Raw genomic sequence first — 19,213 nt, forward strand, 5'->3', positions numbered from 1 at the left:
CTAAATATTTACAAGCAATGAAGCCAATGTTCAGATTTGGGATTAACAGGCAGCATCTGAAACGGTGTCAGAAGATCCAACAAAATTAGGACTCAAGATGCTACTAAAATTATAATTAACACCTCAATATGAAGAGGCTTGATGAGCAAGAGGGAAGCAGAATGGAACGCTGAATTTTGAGTGCTTATCGTGGTGAGATCAAAATCCATGAGCTCAAGAGATCTTGATCTTGTTAGAGATCTGACCTCGAGATGAGCACATGTACACATCATCAAGAAGAACACCTATTTCCACTTCTTTTACAGTGCTCAATTCCTCCCTCCCTTACTTACTTGCTGATGAACCCCTCAACCATGCTTTTGTTATTTCTAGGCTTACTTATTTCAAATCACTCCAAGCTTGCCTCCCATGTTCTGCTCACTGTGAACTTGAGGTCATCCTGAGCTCTGCTGGCCGTGTCCTAACTTGCACCAATTCTTGTTCAACTATCACCCCCATACTTGCTGACTTACACTGGCTCCCAGCTAAACAATGCCTCAATGAAAAAAAATTCATTCTTGTTTTCAAACTCCTCCATGGCCTCGCCCCTCCCTATCCCCGTTATCTCCTTCAATCCCACAACCCACTAATATTTATGTACACCTCTAGCACCCTGCCTTTAGCACCGCTGATTTTAAATATTCTGCCATTGGTGGTCATGCCTTCAACAGGCTAAACTCTGGAATTTCCTTCATGAACGCAGTCATCCTCCTTTACGACACTCTGTATAGTCTATCTTTTTAGATAATCAACCACAATATTGCCATATGTGGCTCTGTGTTATTTTGTTTTCCAATGGTGCCATGAAGTGCCTGAGGATATTTATTATGATAAAGATGCTATATGAACACAGTTTTTGACATTATTAATGAAATGATATATGGGGCAGGGGTGAGGGATTTAATAGAGTTGGTTAGCATTTCAGAAAAGAAGCCAAGGTTTAAATATAAACTCCAGAAAGATCTGAGAATACCATGTTGTCGAAGCTCTGCAGGGCAACACAGTGACCTGCAGTGTCTCGCACATAGATTCTGCTGCTCTAGAAAGAAAATCACTCTTTGGACCCACTTATACACAGTTGCTATCATTGAATTCTGCAATGTTTGCAAATTGCACATGGCTTTCTAGTATATATAAGAATGTTGTTAATTCAGTGCTGATAGCTCTATATGACCTGGAAACCACAATTTTCTCTCGGCTGTTGAAGCTCAGAGATACAATGAAAAAGGAGAGAAAAATCAGAGTAAACGTTACAGGAACTTTTCTTACACAGAGAGGATTGTTTCAATTCGTACCAACGTGCTCCTAGAGTTTCTGTATTTCTGCAGTTGCCGCACTTGTTTGAGATTAAATTTCCAATTGGCTGCTTCACGTTGCAGTAGCTTTTTTATCTGCCTTGTCATCCTCCTTTTGGATTTCAGTCGCACTCTGTGATTTCCAGGAAGAAAGCACTGAAAGCAGTGGCTACACACTCCTTCTGGTTTAACTTTCATACCTACAAGGAAAAGGCATTGTTAATGAAATTTGGTTCAAAATGTGCATATTTATCCAAAAATGAAGCAGCAGTGTTTTATACTGACCTGTTACAGACTGATGAATCCACCTGAAAAAGAAAAAAACTTCTTAATAATCAAAATTTATTTAAACCAACAGACTTTATTATACAAATAGGAAATGCTGGAAATACTCAGCAAGTCCGGCAGCATCTATGCAAAGATAAATGACTAAGAGTCAGTGACCTGAAACATTGCCTGGTTAGGGGTGGGAAGCCACTGGCCGCCGATTCTAGAAGGAACAATATTGCACTTACCTGCGCTCGGATATCGCATTCACCTTCCTCTTGGTGCAGCAGCCTCGTGCCTTCTGTACCCCGGTCCGCACAGGCTCCAGTGCAGCGCAAGAGGAGTGCAACCCCGCCCCCTTATGATGGGGCAAGCTTGGGAACGGCCATTGAGGGCATGCATTTAAACAGCAGATTTAGATTCAACATATTTAACAAATGTTTTAAAGGTATGTAGAATTGAAAAATTAAGTGTTTGCTCTTTTATACAGGCATTACTGTTGTTAAAGTAATTTATGATTAAAGGTGATTATTTATAAGTGAACATAGGTTTGGTTACTTGTTTTAAATCCGTGGAACTATTTAAATCTGTACTATATTATTATATAACTTTGGGGGCAGCACGGTGGTGCAATGGTTAGCACTCCTGCCTATGGCGCTGAGGACCCAGATTCGATCCCGGTCCTGAGTCACTGTCTGTGTGGAGTTTGCACATTCTCCCTGTGTCTGCGTGGGTTTCACCCCCACAACCCAAAAATGTGCATTAGCCACACTAAATTGCCCATTAATTGGAAAAAAATAATTGGATACTCTAAATTTATTTTTAAAAACTTTACGTGTGGCATATCTAAAAGTGTTTGTATGTTTGAATTTAGATTATGGTCATAAGATGTTAAAGCGCCCCAGGGCTTTTTGCTGTTACTCTGATATTTTTTGATTTGTGTTCATAGAATCACTGCAAGTGCAGAAGCCATTTGGCCCATCGAGGCTGCAGTGACGCTCCAAAAGAGCAACCTATCCAGGCCCACATCCCCGCCCTATCCCCATAACCCGTCCCAACCGCTGGACACTAAGGGGCAATTCAGCATGGCCAATCCACCTTAACCTGCACATCTTTGGACTGTGGAAGGAAACCGGAGCACCCGGAAGAAGCGGCGGCAGCATAGTGGCACAGTGGTTAGCATTGCTGCCTCACAGCACCAGAGATCCAGGTTCAATTCGTCCTTGGGTGACTGTGTGGAATTTGTATGTTCTTCCAGTGTTTGAATGGGTTTCCTCTGGGTGCTCTGGTTTCCTCCCACAGTCCAAAGATGTGCAAGTTAGGTGGATTGGCCATGCTAAATTGCCCCTTAGTGTTCAAAGATGTGCAGATTATATGGGGTTATGGGGATAGGGTGGTGCAGTGGGCCTAGGTAGGGTGCTCTTTCAGTGGGTCATTGCAGACTCAATGGGCCAAATGGCCTTCTTCTGCACTGTAGTGATTCTATGGGTATATATACTTGTACAGCAGACAGTTTGGTTTAAAATACTAGATTTATCTTTAATACTCTGATTCTCAAAATGGTGGCATCCGCTTCATGCAATTAATATATTCCCCGATTTCCCAACATATATTGGTATATTCGTGAAGACACTTGCAAATATTGGCACATTCCAGCAAATCTTGAACGTACTGCTATGTGTGGCCATCTAAAGTGGGTGCCCGCAAAGAGTGATGGGAAATTTGGCCAAGCCTGAGCACAGGCAGGCTGCAGCCTGCAAATATACAAAAGCTGGAGGGCGGCATACGGTGCAGTGGTTAGCATTGGGACTGAGGCTCTGAGACTCAGGTTTGAATCCCGGCTCTGGGTCACTGTCCGTGTGGAGTTCGCACATTCTCCCCGTGTTTTCATAGGTTTCACCATCACAACTCAAAGGTGTGCAGGTTAGGTGGATTGGCCACGCTAAATTGCCCCTTAATTGGAAAAAATTAATTGGGTACTCTAAATTAAAAAAAAAGAAAATCCTGATAATACAGATAAAATGATTGAAGAGGAAAATAAATGTCAAAATCACAGTGCCATCACAAATCAGTTTTAATTTATATTATAAGGTACTTGTTTAATATTTTTAGCAGTTTAAAAACAGGTATTATGAATAGACTGGCATGACCAGTCAGATTATCTGGTCACTCCCAAAATTGGATCAATCAAAAAAGTCTCAGTTTGGCAGGACATAATCTCCACATTACATTTTTAAATTCAATTGATCAGTAATATGGTAACAGAGGTAGTGAAAGAAATTGGTTAAAATTATCCAGTTGTACATTACTTACAAGAGGTAGCGCGCCTCCGCTGGACATGCTTCCTTAAGCTGGAAAGCTGAATTCTTGAGAAATTGCAGTCTTTTGGCAACATCGGCCATGTTATCAGTGGCAAATAAAGATCTAGACAAATGAATAAATATCGATAATTAATTACCAAAACGTTGCTTATATACAAAGGAAAAAATGTCTTCGTTGCAATAATGTTTCTGGTGCACTTTCCATGGAGTCCAGTTTGAATTCTAGCCTCCATTGGTATTGGACTTGCAAGACATTACACTCGTTTCCACATCCCATAAGGAAGCAGCACTGCCCTTTCTCAATGCTCCCAACAGATCAACTGAGGAGCAACAGGAATATGGGAGGTAGATTTCACTGGCAGGGCCAGCATTTATTGCCCATTCCCAATTGCCCTCAAAGGTGGTAGTGAGTCAGCTTCTTGAACCACTATAATCTTCATGAAGGTGCAGCCTCAGTGGTGTTAAACTAGTGTGCTCCAGAACAATGACTGTGAAGGGCCGTCAATATAGTCCCAAGTATGAATAGAGTGTAACTTGGAGGGCAAATTGCAGGTGAGTTATTCCCATGCATCTGTTGCCGTTATCCTTCGAGCTGATAGAGACCTCTGTGTTGCAGGATACTATTTAAGAAGATTTGGTGAGTTGCTGCAATGCATCTTGCAGATGGTACATAATGCGTTGGTGGTGGAGAGAGTAAATGTGTAATGTGGCGGATGGTGTGCCAATAATGCAGGCTACTTTGTCCCGAGTGCAGTCAAGCTTCAAAGTACGTCGGTGCTACAATCAGGTATATGGACAGTTTTCCATCAAGTTCCTGACTTGTGCTTTGTAGATGGTGGACAGGCTATGGTTGGGGGGGGGGAAGGGAATCTGGTGAAGAGGTAAGTTACTCCTAACCCAGCCTGTGACCTGCTCTTGCAATCAAAGTATTTGTGCGTCATGTTTCTGATCAATGGCAACCTCTAGGATGTTGATGCTGGGCAATTCAGCATCAGCAATGCCATTGAATGTCATGGGGAGCTGGTTAGACTCTCTCCTGTTGGAGATAGTCATTGCCTGACATTTGTGTGGCACAAATGCTACTCACCACTCATCAGGCCATCCTTAATGTTGCCCAAATCTTGTTCTTTGCAGACACGGACTGCTTTGTTATCTGAGGAAAGCAAGAAAACAGAGACTGTGCAATCCTCAACAAAAATACCCAATTCTGACCTTATGATAGAGGGAAGGTAATTGAAGAAGCAGCTAAAACTTGTTGGGCATAGGATGCTATCCTGAGGAACTCCTGCAGCTATGTCTTTGGGCTAAGGTGACTGGACTCTTAAAAACCCACCATCTTTCTTTGCTCTAGGTATGATCCTAACCAGTATAGAGTCTCCCTACCACCCACCAAATTTCTCCAACATAAATTTAACACGCATTCTTTGATGCCACACAAGGTCTAATGTTGTCTTGATGTCAAGGGCAGTGATTCTAATCTCACCACTCGATTCAAATCTTTTCTGTGTTTGGACCAAGGCTGTAATGAGGGCTGGAGCAGTGTAATGCCCAGAACCCAAACTGTGTTCCCATGAGCAGGTTGTTGATGAATAATGTTACGAATGCGAGGTTTTATAAGATTATTATGTCTTGGGCTGTCTTTTTAATGCAAGATAAAAGGAGTAATGTCAGCTGACACAAATTCTGCCTGACAACTTGTCTGTATGACACGGTTGCCATGGGGACCAGAGGCCCAGGTCAAATGCTATTGAAACTTATTTCACACCTGACCGCAAAACAGAGGAAGCTATTTTGTTATGGGGAGACTTACAGATTCTGAGACAGCTGTTCTCGTTTTTGTGTAGACTTTAAGACTCCCAGGCAGTCTGAATAAAAAAATCCTGGGAAGAGGGTCAGACACAGAGGAACAGCAACAACACAACTGCTGTGGTCTGCAGAGGGAAGAGGCTCTTTTATCTGTTGGTTTCCAGCGACAACGCTGGGGAAAACCTGCCAGCAGGTCAAAGAGAAGGAACCTGCAGCAATTTAAGGAGACTGGAAGATTGCCAGGCGAAGGAATCACCAGATTTGGGAAATCTCAGGAAACCGAGGGATAGGACCTCAGGCGGCCACGAGTTCTTACAACTCAGCAAAATTGGGAGAATTCAACCCATTGAAAGAGGAATGGTTGTGGACAATTTCCTGTAGAAATTGCAATTCTGTGCAGAGTGCACTGAAATGTATTATACAGTGAGAGATTAGTCATTAGTCATGGTTTTCTTTCTATAGTTTACAGTATTAGCTGTCGGAGTAATGTTTGCTGATGTTGATTTCAGTTTGTTAAAAGTCTTAAAACTTTGTTGTCTGATTCCTTTAAGTTAGTCACTAGAAGTTATTTTTCTTCTTTTTAAAAAAAGGTATCAGTCTCCACAGGGATTTTGACAGTAATTACCACTTGATAATACTACCTACAACACCTTCCAGAACATTACTTAGGATTAAGAAAAGGCTGATGGGGAAGTAATTAGCCAGGTTGGATTTATGCTTTTGGTGGACAAGAGATACGTAGCTGGGCAATTTTCCACATGTCAGTTGGGTGCCAGTGATGTAACTGCACTGGGTCAGCTTGGCTAGAGTTATGATTAATTCTGGAGCAAGAGTATCCACCACTAAGAGCCTGGATGTTGTCAGGCCCAAGCCTTTGCCGTAGCCAGTCCTTGATAACGCAGGGAGTGAATCAAATTGGTTGAAGTCTGGCATTTGTGATGGTGGGGGCCTCAGGACAAGGTGGAGACCCACCAGTAGCGCAGCACTTTTGGCTGAATGTGTTTGCAAATGCTTCAGTATGATCTCTCATGCTGGGCTCTGTCATCACTGAAGGTGGGCACAGTTTTGGAGCATCCTCCTCCAGTTAGTTGTTTAATTGCAACCACAATTCATGACTCAATATGGCAGGACTGCAGAGCATCGGTCTGATCTGCTGGTTCTGGGATTACTTAGCTCTGTTGTGTCGCAAGCTGTTTCTGCTGTTTAGCTTCACCAGGTTGGCGGTTTATTTTTAGGTATGCCTGCTGCTGCTCCTGGCATGCTTTTCTACACTCTTCATTAAGCCAGGGTTAATAGCTAGAGTCAGGAATATGTTAGGCCCTAAGCTTAAAAACTGGATGAATACAATTCTGCTGTTGCTGAAGGCCAAAAGCACCTCATGGATGTACAGTTTTGAACTGCTAGATCAGAACTGATCCCATTTAGTACAGCAATAGTGTCACACATGTTGCACAGTATTCTCAGTGTGGACGAGTTGTCACTGCCTTGGATAGATGCATCTGCGAAGATAGACTGGTGAAGACGAGGTCAAGTAGACTTTTACTTGTAGGTTCTCCTGTCACTTGCCACAGGCCGGTAGTTACGTCTTTTAGGATTCAGCCAGCTCGGTCAGTAATGATGTTGCTGAGCCATAGAGGGACACTGAAGTTTCCAGAGTGCATTGGTGCCCTTCTTACTCTCATAGTGCTTATTCCAAGTAGTGTTTAGCACGGAGGTGCACTGACTCATTAGCTGAGGCAGAGCAGTGGTGGTAAGCAGCCGGAGGTTTCCTTGCCCATGTTTGGCCTAATGCCATGAGGCCTCATGGAGACTGGAGTCAATGTTGAAGAATTTCAGGACCACTCCCTTCTGACTGTCCCCCACAGTACTGCCACCTCTGATGGGTCTGCCTGTCGGTTGGACAATGCATAACCAGGGATAGTGATGGAGGATGGTGGCTGAAAGGTACAATCCTGAGAGTATGACTATGTCACGCTGTTGCTGGACAGGTTAGCGAGGAGGATATCTCAGGATAGATTGGTGTTGGTGTGCCTTTGTTGTGTTCAGTGTCTAGCTCGATGCTGTGTGGACTGTCTGGTTTTATTATTACCTGACACTTTTTCTATTGGGATGTGATACAACCAACTAGCTTGTTTGACTATTTCAGAGGGCAGTTAAACAGTGCTGTGGGCCAGCAGTTATATACTGGATAGACCAGTCAAAGACGGCAGGTTCCCTTCCCTAACATGACAGTACAGAATCAGAATTGTTTTTTATGACAATTTAGTAGCTTTACAGCCACCATCACTCATACTTGATTTTTATTTCCAAATTATTCAAACAGAATTTAAATTCTCCATGCTGGGATTTGAACTCATGTCTCTGGATCATTAGTCCTGGCCTGTCATCCAGCAACATTATCACACATTACTGTGCCACATTGATTTTGAAATCAAAGATCAAATCAATGTACAACTTTTAACTTTGTCTGTTTCTCTGCGGGCCTGAAGCCACAAGGCTAAGCACAAATATTTTCCCAGCTGATCAGTTAAATAGCCAGTAAAAACTGAAACCTCACACTGACCACCTTCAGTACTGCCATTCCCAATGATCCCTGCTCAGTCGCAAGAAACAGGACCTGAGCCACTTGAAAAGCTGTCAGCCACATAAAACCTCAGCATCCCTCTGAAAATAGCTATGCCACTCTCAAAAGTGCATCATAATACTCACTTGACTTAAACGTGATTGCATACCCCTCCTCCTTCACTGTTGCTGGGTCAAAATCCAGGAACTCCTTTCTAACTGCATTGTAGGTCAACCTACATCACATGTTCTGCAGCAGCTCACTGCCATCTTCTCAAGGGCAGTTAAGGCTGGGCAATAATTGCTAGCCTTGCCTGTGACACCCGCATTCTGTGAAATAATATTTAAAAAACGTCCCTCAAAAAAACCAGAGACCTGGCAACCATGGAGTCAAGCAACAACAAAAATAACTTGTATTAATATAGTGCTGTAATATAATAAAAGGTCCCAAGGCACTTCACAGGAGCATTATAAAACAAAACATGATACTGAACATGGGGTGGCATGGTGGCACAATGGTTAGCACTGTTGCCTCGCAGCGCCAGGGACCTGGGTTCAATTCAGGCCTCAGGTCACTGTCTGTGTGGAGTTTGCACGTTCTCTTCATGTCTGCGTGCGTTTCCTCGGGTGCTCCGGTTTCCTCTCACAGTTCAAAGATGTGCAGGTTAGGTGGATTGGCCATGCTAAATTACCCCTTATGGTCCAGGTTAGCATATGGGGACAGGGGGAGTGGGCATGGGTAGGCTATTCTTTCAAAGGGTCGATACAGATTTGATGGGCCGAATGACCTCCTTCTGCACTGTGATTCCATGAACCACATAAAAGGTGTTAGGGCAAATTACCTAAAAGACTAATCAAGGAATTACGCTTGAAAGAATTTCATAAAGGAGAAAAGCGAGGTGTACAGAGGGAATTTCAGAGTGTAGGACCAAGGCATCTGACAGCATATCTACTACCAATAGTGGAGCAATTGAAGTCAGTGATGAAGAAGATTGTTGATCTGGAAGAGATTACAAAAATAGGGAAGGGCCAGATTACTGAACATAGAATATTACAGCGCAGTAAAGGCCCTTCGGCCCTCGATGTTGCACCGACCTGTGAAACCACTCTAAAGCCCATCTACACTATTCCCTTATCATCCATATGTTTATCCAATGACCATTTAAATGCCCTTAATGTTAGCGAGTCCACTACTGTTGCAGGCTGGGCAATCCACACCCGTACTACTCTCCGAGTAAAGAACCTACCTCTGACATCTGTCCTATATCTATCTCCCCTCAATTTAAAGCTATGTCCCCTCGTGCTAGACATCACCATCCGAGGAAAATGGGTCTCACTGTCCACCCTATCTAATCCTCGGATCATTTTGTATGCTTCAATTAAGTCACCTCTTAACCTTCTTCTCTCTAACGAAAACAGCCTCAAGTCCCTCAGCCTTTCCTCATAAGGTCTTCCCTCCAAAATAGACAACATCCTGGTAAATCTCCTCTGCACCCTTTCCAATGCTTCCACATCCTTCCTATAATGCGGCGACCAGAACTGCACGCAGTACTCCAAATGCGGCCGCACCAGAGTTTTGTACAGCTGCAACATGACCTCATGGCTCCGAAACTCAATCCCTCTACCAATAAAAGCTAACACACCGTAAGCCTTCTTAACAACCCTATCAACTTGGGTGGAAACTTTCAGGGATCTATGTACATGGACACCAAGATTAACTTTATTCAAAAAGGGAGGGAGACAGAATGCAGGAAACTACAGGCCAATTAGTCCAACATCCATCATAAGGAAATCTTAGAAGCCATTATTAAAGATGTTATAGCATGGTACTTGGAAAATGTCACAGTAATCAGGCAGAGTCAACATGGTTTTGTGACAGAGAAATCACGTTTAATCAATTTATTGAATTTCTTTGAAGAAGTTACATGTGCTGTAGATTATGGAAACAGATTTCCGGAAGACATTTGATAAGGTGTCACATCAAAGGTTATTGTGGAAAATAAAAGTTCATGGTGCAAGGGGTAACATATAGGCAATGGATAGAAGATTGGTACCCAACAGGAGACAGTTGGTATAAATGAAACAAGAATGGGAATTTTCAAATTAAGGTTTTGCACAAGCCGGAGCCAGAGTTGGTCAACAAGCAGGAATGATTGGTGCGGCTCAGGATATAGGTAGCAAGGCTTTGGATGGCCTCACATTTACAGAGTGTAGAAATCGGGAGGCCGGCCAGGAGTATGTTAGAACAATCAAGTCTGGAGGTAACAGAGTGAGGATTTGTTCAGAGTCGAAGCAGAGTGGAGCAGCAGAACCACAACCATCAGGCGCCAAAAGTTGGGTTACTAATTGGAATCATACATATGGAAGCATGCACTGTAATAATATAAAGCAGCACAGAGAATTATTCTCTGAATCTCACCTACACAACAACCTCACAACAAAGACAGTGTATAGATCTCCTTGCCTCAATTTTTGGAACAGTGCTTCCTGGACTGCCTGTAAATGAGAAGATTCTTGCTTTGTCATTATGTAAAACATATGTGGGCAGCACTATACCTACATACTTTCATCCATTCTTCCCATCCATTCTGGCCGCTACCACAGCCCATTCCTTTCATTATCAACTCTTAATTTTGAGATATATCCTCAATTTCAAAAATGAAACATTCTGAACACAATTCCGTGGCCTCAAAGGTAATCCTGAAAATCTCTTAAGTATCTAGATTTTCCTTCCATTAACCCCAAAACAGGTTCCATGCTCAAAACAATCTTCCTAACCCAAACTAACCCGGCATCAATTAGCCTGCCTCAAGGATTATTCGAACTATATTTTCCTTCTAATCTTTAATCCCATTTTTAGCCATTTATCCAGCTCAATTTGTCTTCAGGCGATAATTAACAATGGAGTTTTTGATCAAGCTGAAAGTGTATGTCGCATGTATGGGAGAGTTAATGGAGCACATTTTCTGACCTTGAGTCTCATTTAGGGCTGGTAAATTTTGAACTAGTTCTATACTGCCCGTCAGCTAGATAACCTATATAGATCACATTATTCAAGTCTCTTTGTCCTCCAGCTTTCTTTTCATCAATGTAAGTAAGCTTCATTCATACCTCTGTTCATATTGTACACCTCTTGCTCCTGTCACATTACGAATCCTCTGCAATACACCAATGTCTTATTGAACATGAGTCATCTAAAACTGTACAAAAATGTGCCTTCCACAGTTCCATCATGCTGATAAATTTGCATACAGTCAGAAGTTATATATTTCTATTTAATGTTCAAATATAAACAGATTACATTCTAAACGACAGTAATATGTTCTGGTTTATCTATCAAGTACCTATTTGACTGAATAAAGTCCACACAAGGCACCAATGGGAAAATTGTATTGGTTGTAGGCCACTATTTTTTTCATTCAAAGGGTTGTGAATCTTTGGAATTCTGTGCCCCATAGGGTTGTGGATATTCCATCGTTGAATAAATCCAAGGCTAGGATAGATAGATGTTTAGTCCCAGGGAATTAGGGATATGTGGAGTGGGTGGGTAAATGAAGTTTAAGCCCAAGATCAGCCACGATCGCATTAAATGGCATTGCAAGCTTGATGGGCCGTGTGATCTACTCCTGTTTATATTTCTTGTGTCCTTGTATTATCACCTCTAATTATATCACTAATTCTCTTTTCCCCATTTACTATTTGCTGACCTGATAGTTCATTAGATTTCTTTCCCCAAGCATCAAGTTTAAACAGTAGAGGGGGCAGGTTCGTCTCTCTGACATTGCATATGATTGCAGACTGACTGGGCCAGTTACAATGGCATGAAATATCAGAAATCAAGTGATTTCAGATGCTCTAAATATGACAAGTAAAACAGAAAAGTTTGTCTGTATTCTAGGTTAGATAGCATCTATGGAAAACCAATGTTATTCAATGTTCAGACTTTTCCTAGGACACCAACAAATAACAGCCTATTTGGTTCACACATAGTTATAGAAAGTGATCACCTGAATGAGTGATATTCCCAACTGAATTGGTGCTGGTTCTAGCCTCCCAACGCGTGGCTCATATGCAGCTAGTTGCAACTCATAAATAAATGTGTCAAGATCTGAATAATCTTTATTGTCACAAGTAGGCTTACATAACACTGTGATAAAGTTACTGTGAAATGCCCCTAGTTGCCACATTCCGCCGCCTGTTCGGGTACACAGGCAGAATTCAGAATGTCCAAATTACCTAACAGCACGCCTTTTGGGACTTGTGGAAGGAAACCGGAGCACCCGGAGGAAACCCATGCAGACACAGGGAGAACATGCAGACTCAGCACAGACAGCGGCTCAAGCCAGGAATCGAACCCGGGACCCTGACGCCATGAAGCAACAGTGCTAAACACTGTGCCACCACGCTGCCCGCCAGTGAAGCTCACACCATATACAGGCAGCTTTCATTTGTTTCTATTACAATTGAGCCTGCTCCTACCAGTACCAACTGCAGTGATTTGCTTTGATTATCCAGGGCAACAATGCCCACACAATATCTAATTTGAAAATGGGACAATAAGAATCCCGTGTGATCTCAATTAATCAGAAGCTCAGGCAGTCAAGTGTTGATTGCTGCACTGACTAATTTCACATACTCAGCTTTAATTTCTCAAAGTTGCTCATTTCAAATCATTAGAAATCCCAATCAATTAAGAATACAGACTTATCTCAGTCCGCAGTTAATTAAAAATGTTATACTGTTCTTTATTGAACTCTCCTTGTTTCACTAATAGTTCTGTTTGCCCTTCACACTCAAATGGACTGCTGTTAGCAGCTGCTTTTTCAACTGAGTACCCTCTTTTGGGAATTGTTTGTACATCAAATACCAAGTTAACACTTTCAAGACTGATTCAGAACTACCATTCATTTTAAGCTTTTACTGTAGATCTTTTTCTTAAACTGTCACATGTATGATGATTTGACCAGGTTTTTAGTCACCTTTCTGATTATACTCCAGTAAAGCACCTTTTGACCATACTCCTACGTTAAAGGCCTGTATAAATACAAGTTATTGTTCCTGTTTACTGAATCATTATCGTGGGTTTGCCAAATTATGTTTAATTACTATATTGTGATGCAACAAAATAAACACTGAACTGTGCACACAATGTTCCTTATAATTTTTTTGTCTTCAAACTCAGGATCGCACCCACCCACCAAAACAATATATTGTTTTGCTGTCCCCTTATTTAATTTATTTGTTGCCACCCCCATTATTGTTCTGTATAAGGAGCCCATTATGAAACATGTTTTTAAATCCAACCTGACATGTGCTTGTTAATTTAAGATTTTATTTTATGTAATCTCTTAGGATCTAAATTCTCCTGGACACACATAATTCTTTCCCATCTTCTGGATGAACCATGGGCTGGATTCTCTGCCCCGCCGAGCCACATTTCTGTTTCACCCCGCTGGTGGGATGCTCCGTTACGCTGGATGGTCAATGGGGTTTCATTGTGGGGCAGCCCCACGTTGTCAGGAAATCCCCGGGCTGCCGGCAAAACGGAGCATCTCGTTGACGGAAATCCAGCCCCATGTTTTTGTCATAAATTGTACATTAATTCTTTGCAGTTATTTATAATTTTGTCTTTAATTTGAGTTTTTAATAGCTAAAAATAGATCAAAAGCTGAATAAATTAATCAGTCTTGTACTCCCAACAGATAACCATATTGAAAGGAGCACAGTTGAAGAATTAGTGCTGCAGCCTTTCAGAAATATCTCAACCCCCATGTTTCCTTTGAATCACGTAACTATAGAATGATTACAGCATAGGGGGAAGCAATTCAGCCTTCTTAGGGTGACAATGTGGCATTGCTGCCTCACAGCGTCAGGGACCCGGGTTCAATTCCAACCTTGGGTAACTGTCTGTGTGGAATTTGCACATTCTGTGTCTGCATGGATTTCCTCTGAGTCTTTTGGTTTCCTCCCACAGTCCAATGATGTGCAGGTTAGCTCAACTGGCCATGCTAAATTGCCCCTTAGTGTCCAAAAATGTTAGTTGGGTTACAGGGATAGGGTGGGGATGTGGGCCTACGTAGGGTGCTCCTTCAGAGGGTCAGTGAAGATTTGATGGGCTGAAGATGGCCTCCTTCTACACTGTAGGGATTCTATTGTGACTTCTGTGCTTGCTCACTGCAAGAACAATTCAGCTTATCCCACTTCCCACTCTTTCCCCATAACCCTGAAAATTTATCTTCAGGTGCTCATCCAAAGTCCTCTTGAAAACTACAATTCAATCTGCCTCCATCACCATCTCAAGCAGCTCTTCCAGATGCTAACTGCGTTAATAAATCCTTTCTTGAGTCGCCTTTGCTTCTTTTGCCATTCACCTTAAATTCGTGTGTTCTGGTTCTTGACCATCTCACCAAATGGGAACGTTTCTCTCTATCGCCTGTCTCGACTCCTCAAGAATTTGAATACTTCAGGGCAGCACGGTGACGCAGTGGGTTAGCCCTGCTGCCTCACAGCGCCAAGGTCCCAGATTCAATCCCGGCTCTGGGTCACTGACCGTGGGGAGTTTGCACATTCTCCTCGTGTTTGCGTGGGTTTTGCCCCCACAACCCAAAAGATGTGCAGGGTAGGTGGATTGGCCTCAATAAATTGCCCCTTAATTGGAAAAAATGAATTGGGCACTCTAAATTTATTAAAAAAATAGAATTTGAATACCTCTGCCTAAATCTCCGCTCAATCTTTTTTCTTGGAGGACAGTAACCTGACCTTCCCCAATCTACCCTCGTAATTGAAGACCCTCATTCCAGTAAACCTTTTCTGCACTCTCTCTAAAGCCGTCACATCTTTCCTTAAGAGGGATGAACAGAATGGGACACAACAACATCAGTTGAAGTAAAGCCAGTATTTTAAAAAAGGTTCATCATAACATCCTTGCTTTTGTAGTCTAAACATGGAATTCTTCAGTGCCTTATTCTTATTTTCTTCCATTCAGGGCTGCTGAATCCCATCTGAAGAGCCACTCAGTTACCTATGTTGCAGCATGAATTAATTACCCAAACAGTGTGGGTGTAATTTCAAACTTGCCACCCTGACAATTGCCAAGTAGACGCCCAGCAGTCAGCTACTGGAATGGAAGGGAACGGTAGAACCAATGCTGTGGTGAAACCATAAATCAATTGTTTTAATTATCTTAAGATGCTCTATAACTACTGTAATAGGCCTGACTCCTCCCCATTTTTTTAGTTAAGTAACGGCATAGAGCCCTGTTTAGAAAAAAAAGATTTTCTTTATTTCACATTGTTAAGTGCAAATGTGATTTGTCAAAACTTATCTTAATCGTCAAACGGTTATCACTCTTTAAATGTTGTCTGCAATTTAGGCAACTGACCTTCAGTAGCACATTGGTGCACCAACCTGTAATTAGTGTTCCAAATTATGAAGTAAAACTTATAAAATTCAACCTGTTTTCAATAAAGAAAAATGTGGGAGCTGGCTATTTAATTTTGAATCAAGACTGAGGACACGAGGATAAAATAAACAAGTCTAAAATTGGAAATTTTCCATTGTAGTGTAGAGGTTCACAATCTTTCTGCTTCTGAAGCTCCCCAGATCCAACACACTACTGTGCCATGGAATCAAATTTCCACAGATCCACTACAACACAAGCTATATTTTCAGTATAAAGATTAGTCATACAATTAAAATAATTGTAATTAATGTGAAATATTCTGGTGCTGAGCAACAATCCACTCAAGTCTCCTTAATTTATTTATGCATGAAAAGCAGTGAGTAGTTTCAAGACTCTAAAAGAACATAGTGAGCGGCAGGGCAGCACAGACACCAGAGTATGGCAACTAGGGAATTTTCACAGTAACTTCATGTAAGCCTACTTGTAACACTGATGAAGGTTATTATTATAGATCTAGGAGGAATCAGCAATTCAGCCCCTCGAGTCTGCTCTGCCATTCAATATGATTAAGGTTGATCTCATTCGCCCCACCTCCACCTTCCTGTCTGCTCCCCATGCTTCGTCCCTTTACTAATTGAAAACCTATCCATCACCTCCTCAAATTTATTGAGTACTCCTGCATCCACTGCACTTTGATTCAAGGGGAAACGTGTCTACCCTGTCATCTTGTATACTTCAATTAGATCTCCTCTCATTCTTCTAAACTCCAGCAAGTATAGGCCTACACTGCTCAATCTCTCTTCACAAGACAACCCCTTCATGCCTGTAATCAATCGAGTGAACCTTCTCTGAACCAACTCTAATGCATTTACATCCTCAAGGGGGCCAGAACTGTGTACAGTACTCCAGATATGGTCTCACCAATGCCCTATACAGTTGCACCAGTACCTCCTTACTTTTATACTCATTCCTTTAGCAATGAATGCCAAAATTCCATTTGCCTTCCTTATTACCTGCTGCACCTGCATACTAATTTTGTGATTCGTGCACAAGGACACCCAAATCCCTCTGCACCGTAGCATCTTGAAGCTCCTCTCCACTTAGATAACAAGTTGCCTTTTTATTCCTCCGACCAAAATGGATAGCCTCACTTATCCATGTTAAATTCCATCTACGATTTATCCTTCATAAAAGCATGCTGTCATGTAGATGGTCCTGTTACATAACTTGTTGATTACAGTTAGACAGTACCCACTGTAAAGCTGTAGTGACTAATGAGGCTGCTGTTATGCTGCTTCTCTGAACTCAGTGCACTACTTTACATTTGCCACTGGGTAGCAGTGCACAACAGACACCTTTGTAAAACAGGTATTGAGGAAGTAACTCAAACTAACAGATTCTGCTCTCTCAGCAAGCGCATGACCCAAAAAACAAAACCAGCAAGTCTTCACATTATCCCTCCCTGAATGTTCCACAATCACTTCAACAAACCAATTTCAAGTGGCAGTTCAACTTGATGGGGCATTTAGAAATAACACACAACAGACCATTATAAATAGGAGGAGAGAGAATTTTGGCATGATCCTGGAAACAGCAGAACGGGGCCACAGTAACCATTATTCGACAAGAGCTACTCATCATCAGATGTAGATTGAGTTATTTCATTCATTAGATGATATAAATAGATATAACAGGGCAATTTAATGTTGTTGTTGAATCAACTGTGTTTTCACTGGGTTGCAAGCTCCAAGCATCGGAGAGTTTGAAAAACTAGAAATCCCTGCAACAACTCCCATGCACAATAAAGCATTAAGATTCCTCTTCACTGATCAAGAATAGACCCCAAATCTCACTACCTCCACCATCACACGGTGGCAGCACGGTAGCGCAGTGGTTAGCTCTATGGCTTCACAGCGCCAGGGTCCCAGGTTTGATTCCCACTTGGGTCACTGTCTGTGCTGAGTCTGCACGTTCTCCCCGTGTGTGGGTGGGTTTCCTCCGGGTGCTCCGGTTTCTTCCCACAGTCCAAAGCTGTGCAGGTTAGGTTAATTGGCCATGATAAATTGCATTTAGGTTAGATGTGGTTGCTGGGTTACAGGGATATGGTGAAGGTGTGGGCTTAAGTAGGGTGCTCTTTCCAAGAACTGATGCAGACTTGATGGGCCAAATGGCCTCCTTCTGCACTGTAAATTCTATGATCCACACTAAGCAAGTATTCAGCATTCACCCACCACAGTAATTGTACTTGTGTCAGTCAACTGCCTGCCATCACACCCACTCCCCTTGAGAAAGATTTTGGTCTCCTCCCCACAGAGCAGAAATAGAGTCAGTGCCAGAAAAGCATCCCCAAATATTTCTGCCGAATAATGGCTAGAAATGAACAAATCCAACAGTTGGTATCAAGGTTTCTTGCAACACCGGTAGAAATCCCATCCCAAAGCAAACTTAAAAACAAAACCATTAGCTGCCCAATTCCCCGACCACTGTGCAGCAATTGTCTAACCTCCCCCAGTCCGTGTCCCCAGCTCAAATACCTATTCATTCACTGCTGGTTGCATTTTTGTTTCCAAACCTCCACGATCTGCCAATTTGTCCCCACTCAACACCAAACTCTTATGGGCTGTAGTTCTCCATTCACAGGTTACACTTATTCAATTTCATTTTCTTTTTATGGAATTGTCTGTCTGACTGTATTTTACAAATCCTCCCGGCCAACTCTGTTTTTCGTACCAGTGGCTGGTTACTCAAACCTCGTCTGCTTATCCAAACTGACCTGAATTCCTCTTCTTTAGAACTGACCTACCTCTTCTTCTTTAAGGGTGGCACGGTGGCACAGTGGATAGCACAGTTGCTTCACAGCTCCAGGGTCCCAGGTTCGATTCCCGGCTTGGGTCACTGCCTGTGTGGAGTTTGCAATTTCTCCCTGTGTCCGCGTGGGTTTCCTCCGGGTGCTCCGGTTTCTTCCTACAGTCTAAAGATGGGCAGGTTAGGTGGATTGGTCATGCTAAATTGCTTAGTGTCCAAAAAAAGGTTGGGTTGGGTGGGATTATGGGATAGAGTGGGGGTGTGGGATTAGGTGGGTTGCTATTTCCCGGTGCAGACTCGATGGGCTGAATGGCCTCCTTCTGCACTGTAAATTCTATGATTTTTTCCCCCCATCAACACGCCTCTTCACTTCTTGCCTCTCCTCCATTCGTGTTCAACTTTTCATTTACCTTCTCTCACTTCATCCATATCTCCAAGCCCCTTTTATACGCCACACTCTAACATGGCTTGAAGAAAATGATTCAAATTTATCTCGACTACACATTGCCACATCTCGGGAGACCAAGTTGTTGCGTAGCAAATCAAAATCCTTCATAAGAACATAATAAATAGAAGCTGGAGTAAGCCATTTAGCCTTCAAGCCGGTTCTGCATTCAACAGTTACCTCAATTCCAAAGCCCAAAGATCATCATAGAATTTACAGTGCAGAAGGAGGCCATTCGGCCCATCGAGTCTGCACCGGCTCTTGGAAGGAG

At 42.5% G+C, this 19,213-nt stretch overlaps 1 protein-coding gene across 19 annotated transcripts in view; it reads right to left on the minus strand.

Moving 5' to 3' along the window:
• Window positions 1–19,213, minus strand: part of c5h18orf21 (chromosome 5 C18orf21 homolog) — a 76,102-nt gene that overhangs the window by 45,219 nt on the left and 11,670 nt on the right. For 9 of the 19 annotated variants that reach the window (XR_005460651.1, XM_038797074.1, XM_038797072.1 and 6 more), the window contains 4 exons: window positions 10,710–10,786; window positions 3,915–4,025; window positions 1,620–1,642; window positions 1,335–1,534 (listed from right to left, as the gene is read on the minus strand). Coding sequence is in view for 15 of the 19 variants with exons in the window: in XM_038797061.1 (XP_038652989.1) it covers window positions 1,335–1,534; window positions 1,620–1,642; window positions 3,915–4,025; window positions 10,710–10,786 (411 nt within the window). In the remaining 4 variants the exon portion in view is untranslated. Of the gene's footprint in view, window positions 1–1,308; window positions 1,535–1,619; window positions 1,643–3,914; window positions 4,026–5,009; window positions 5,075–8,437; window positions 8,549–10,709; window positions 10,787–11,401; window positions 11,449–19,213 lie in introns of those variants that run through there. The other 10 variants (XR_005460652.1, XR_005460653.1, XR_005460654.1 and 7 more) reach the window with 5 other exon arrangements.

This window comes from Scyliorhinus canicula, chromosome 5 (genome assembly GCF_902713615.1).
Source record: "Scyliorhinus canicula chromosome 5, sScyCan1.1, whole genome shotgun sequence".
NCBI classification, from domain to species: domain Eukaryota; kingdom Metazoa; phylum Chordata; class Chondrichthyes; order Carcharhiniformes; family Scyliorhinidae; genus Scyliorhinus; species Scyliorhinus canicula.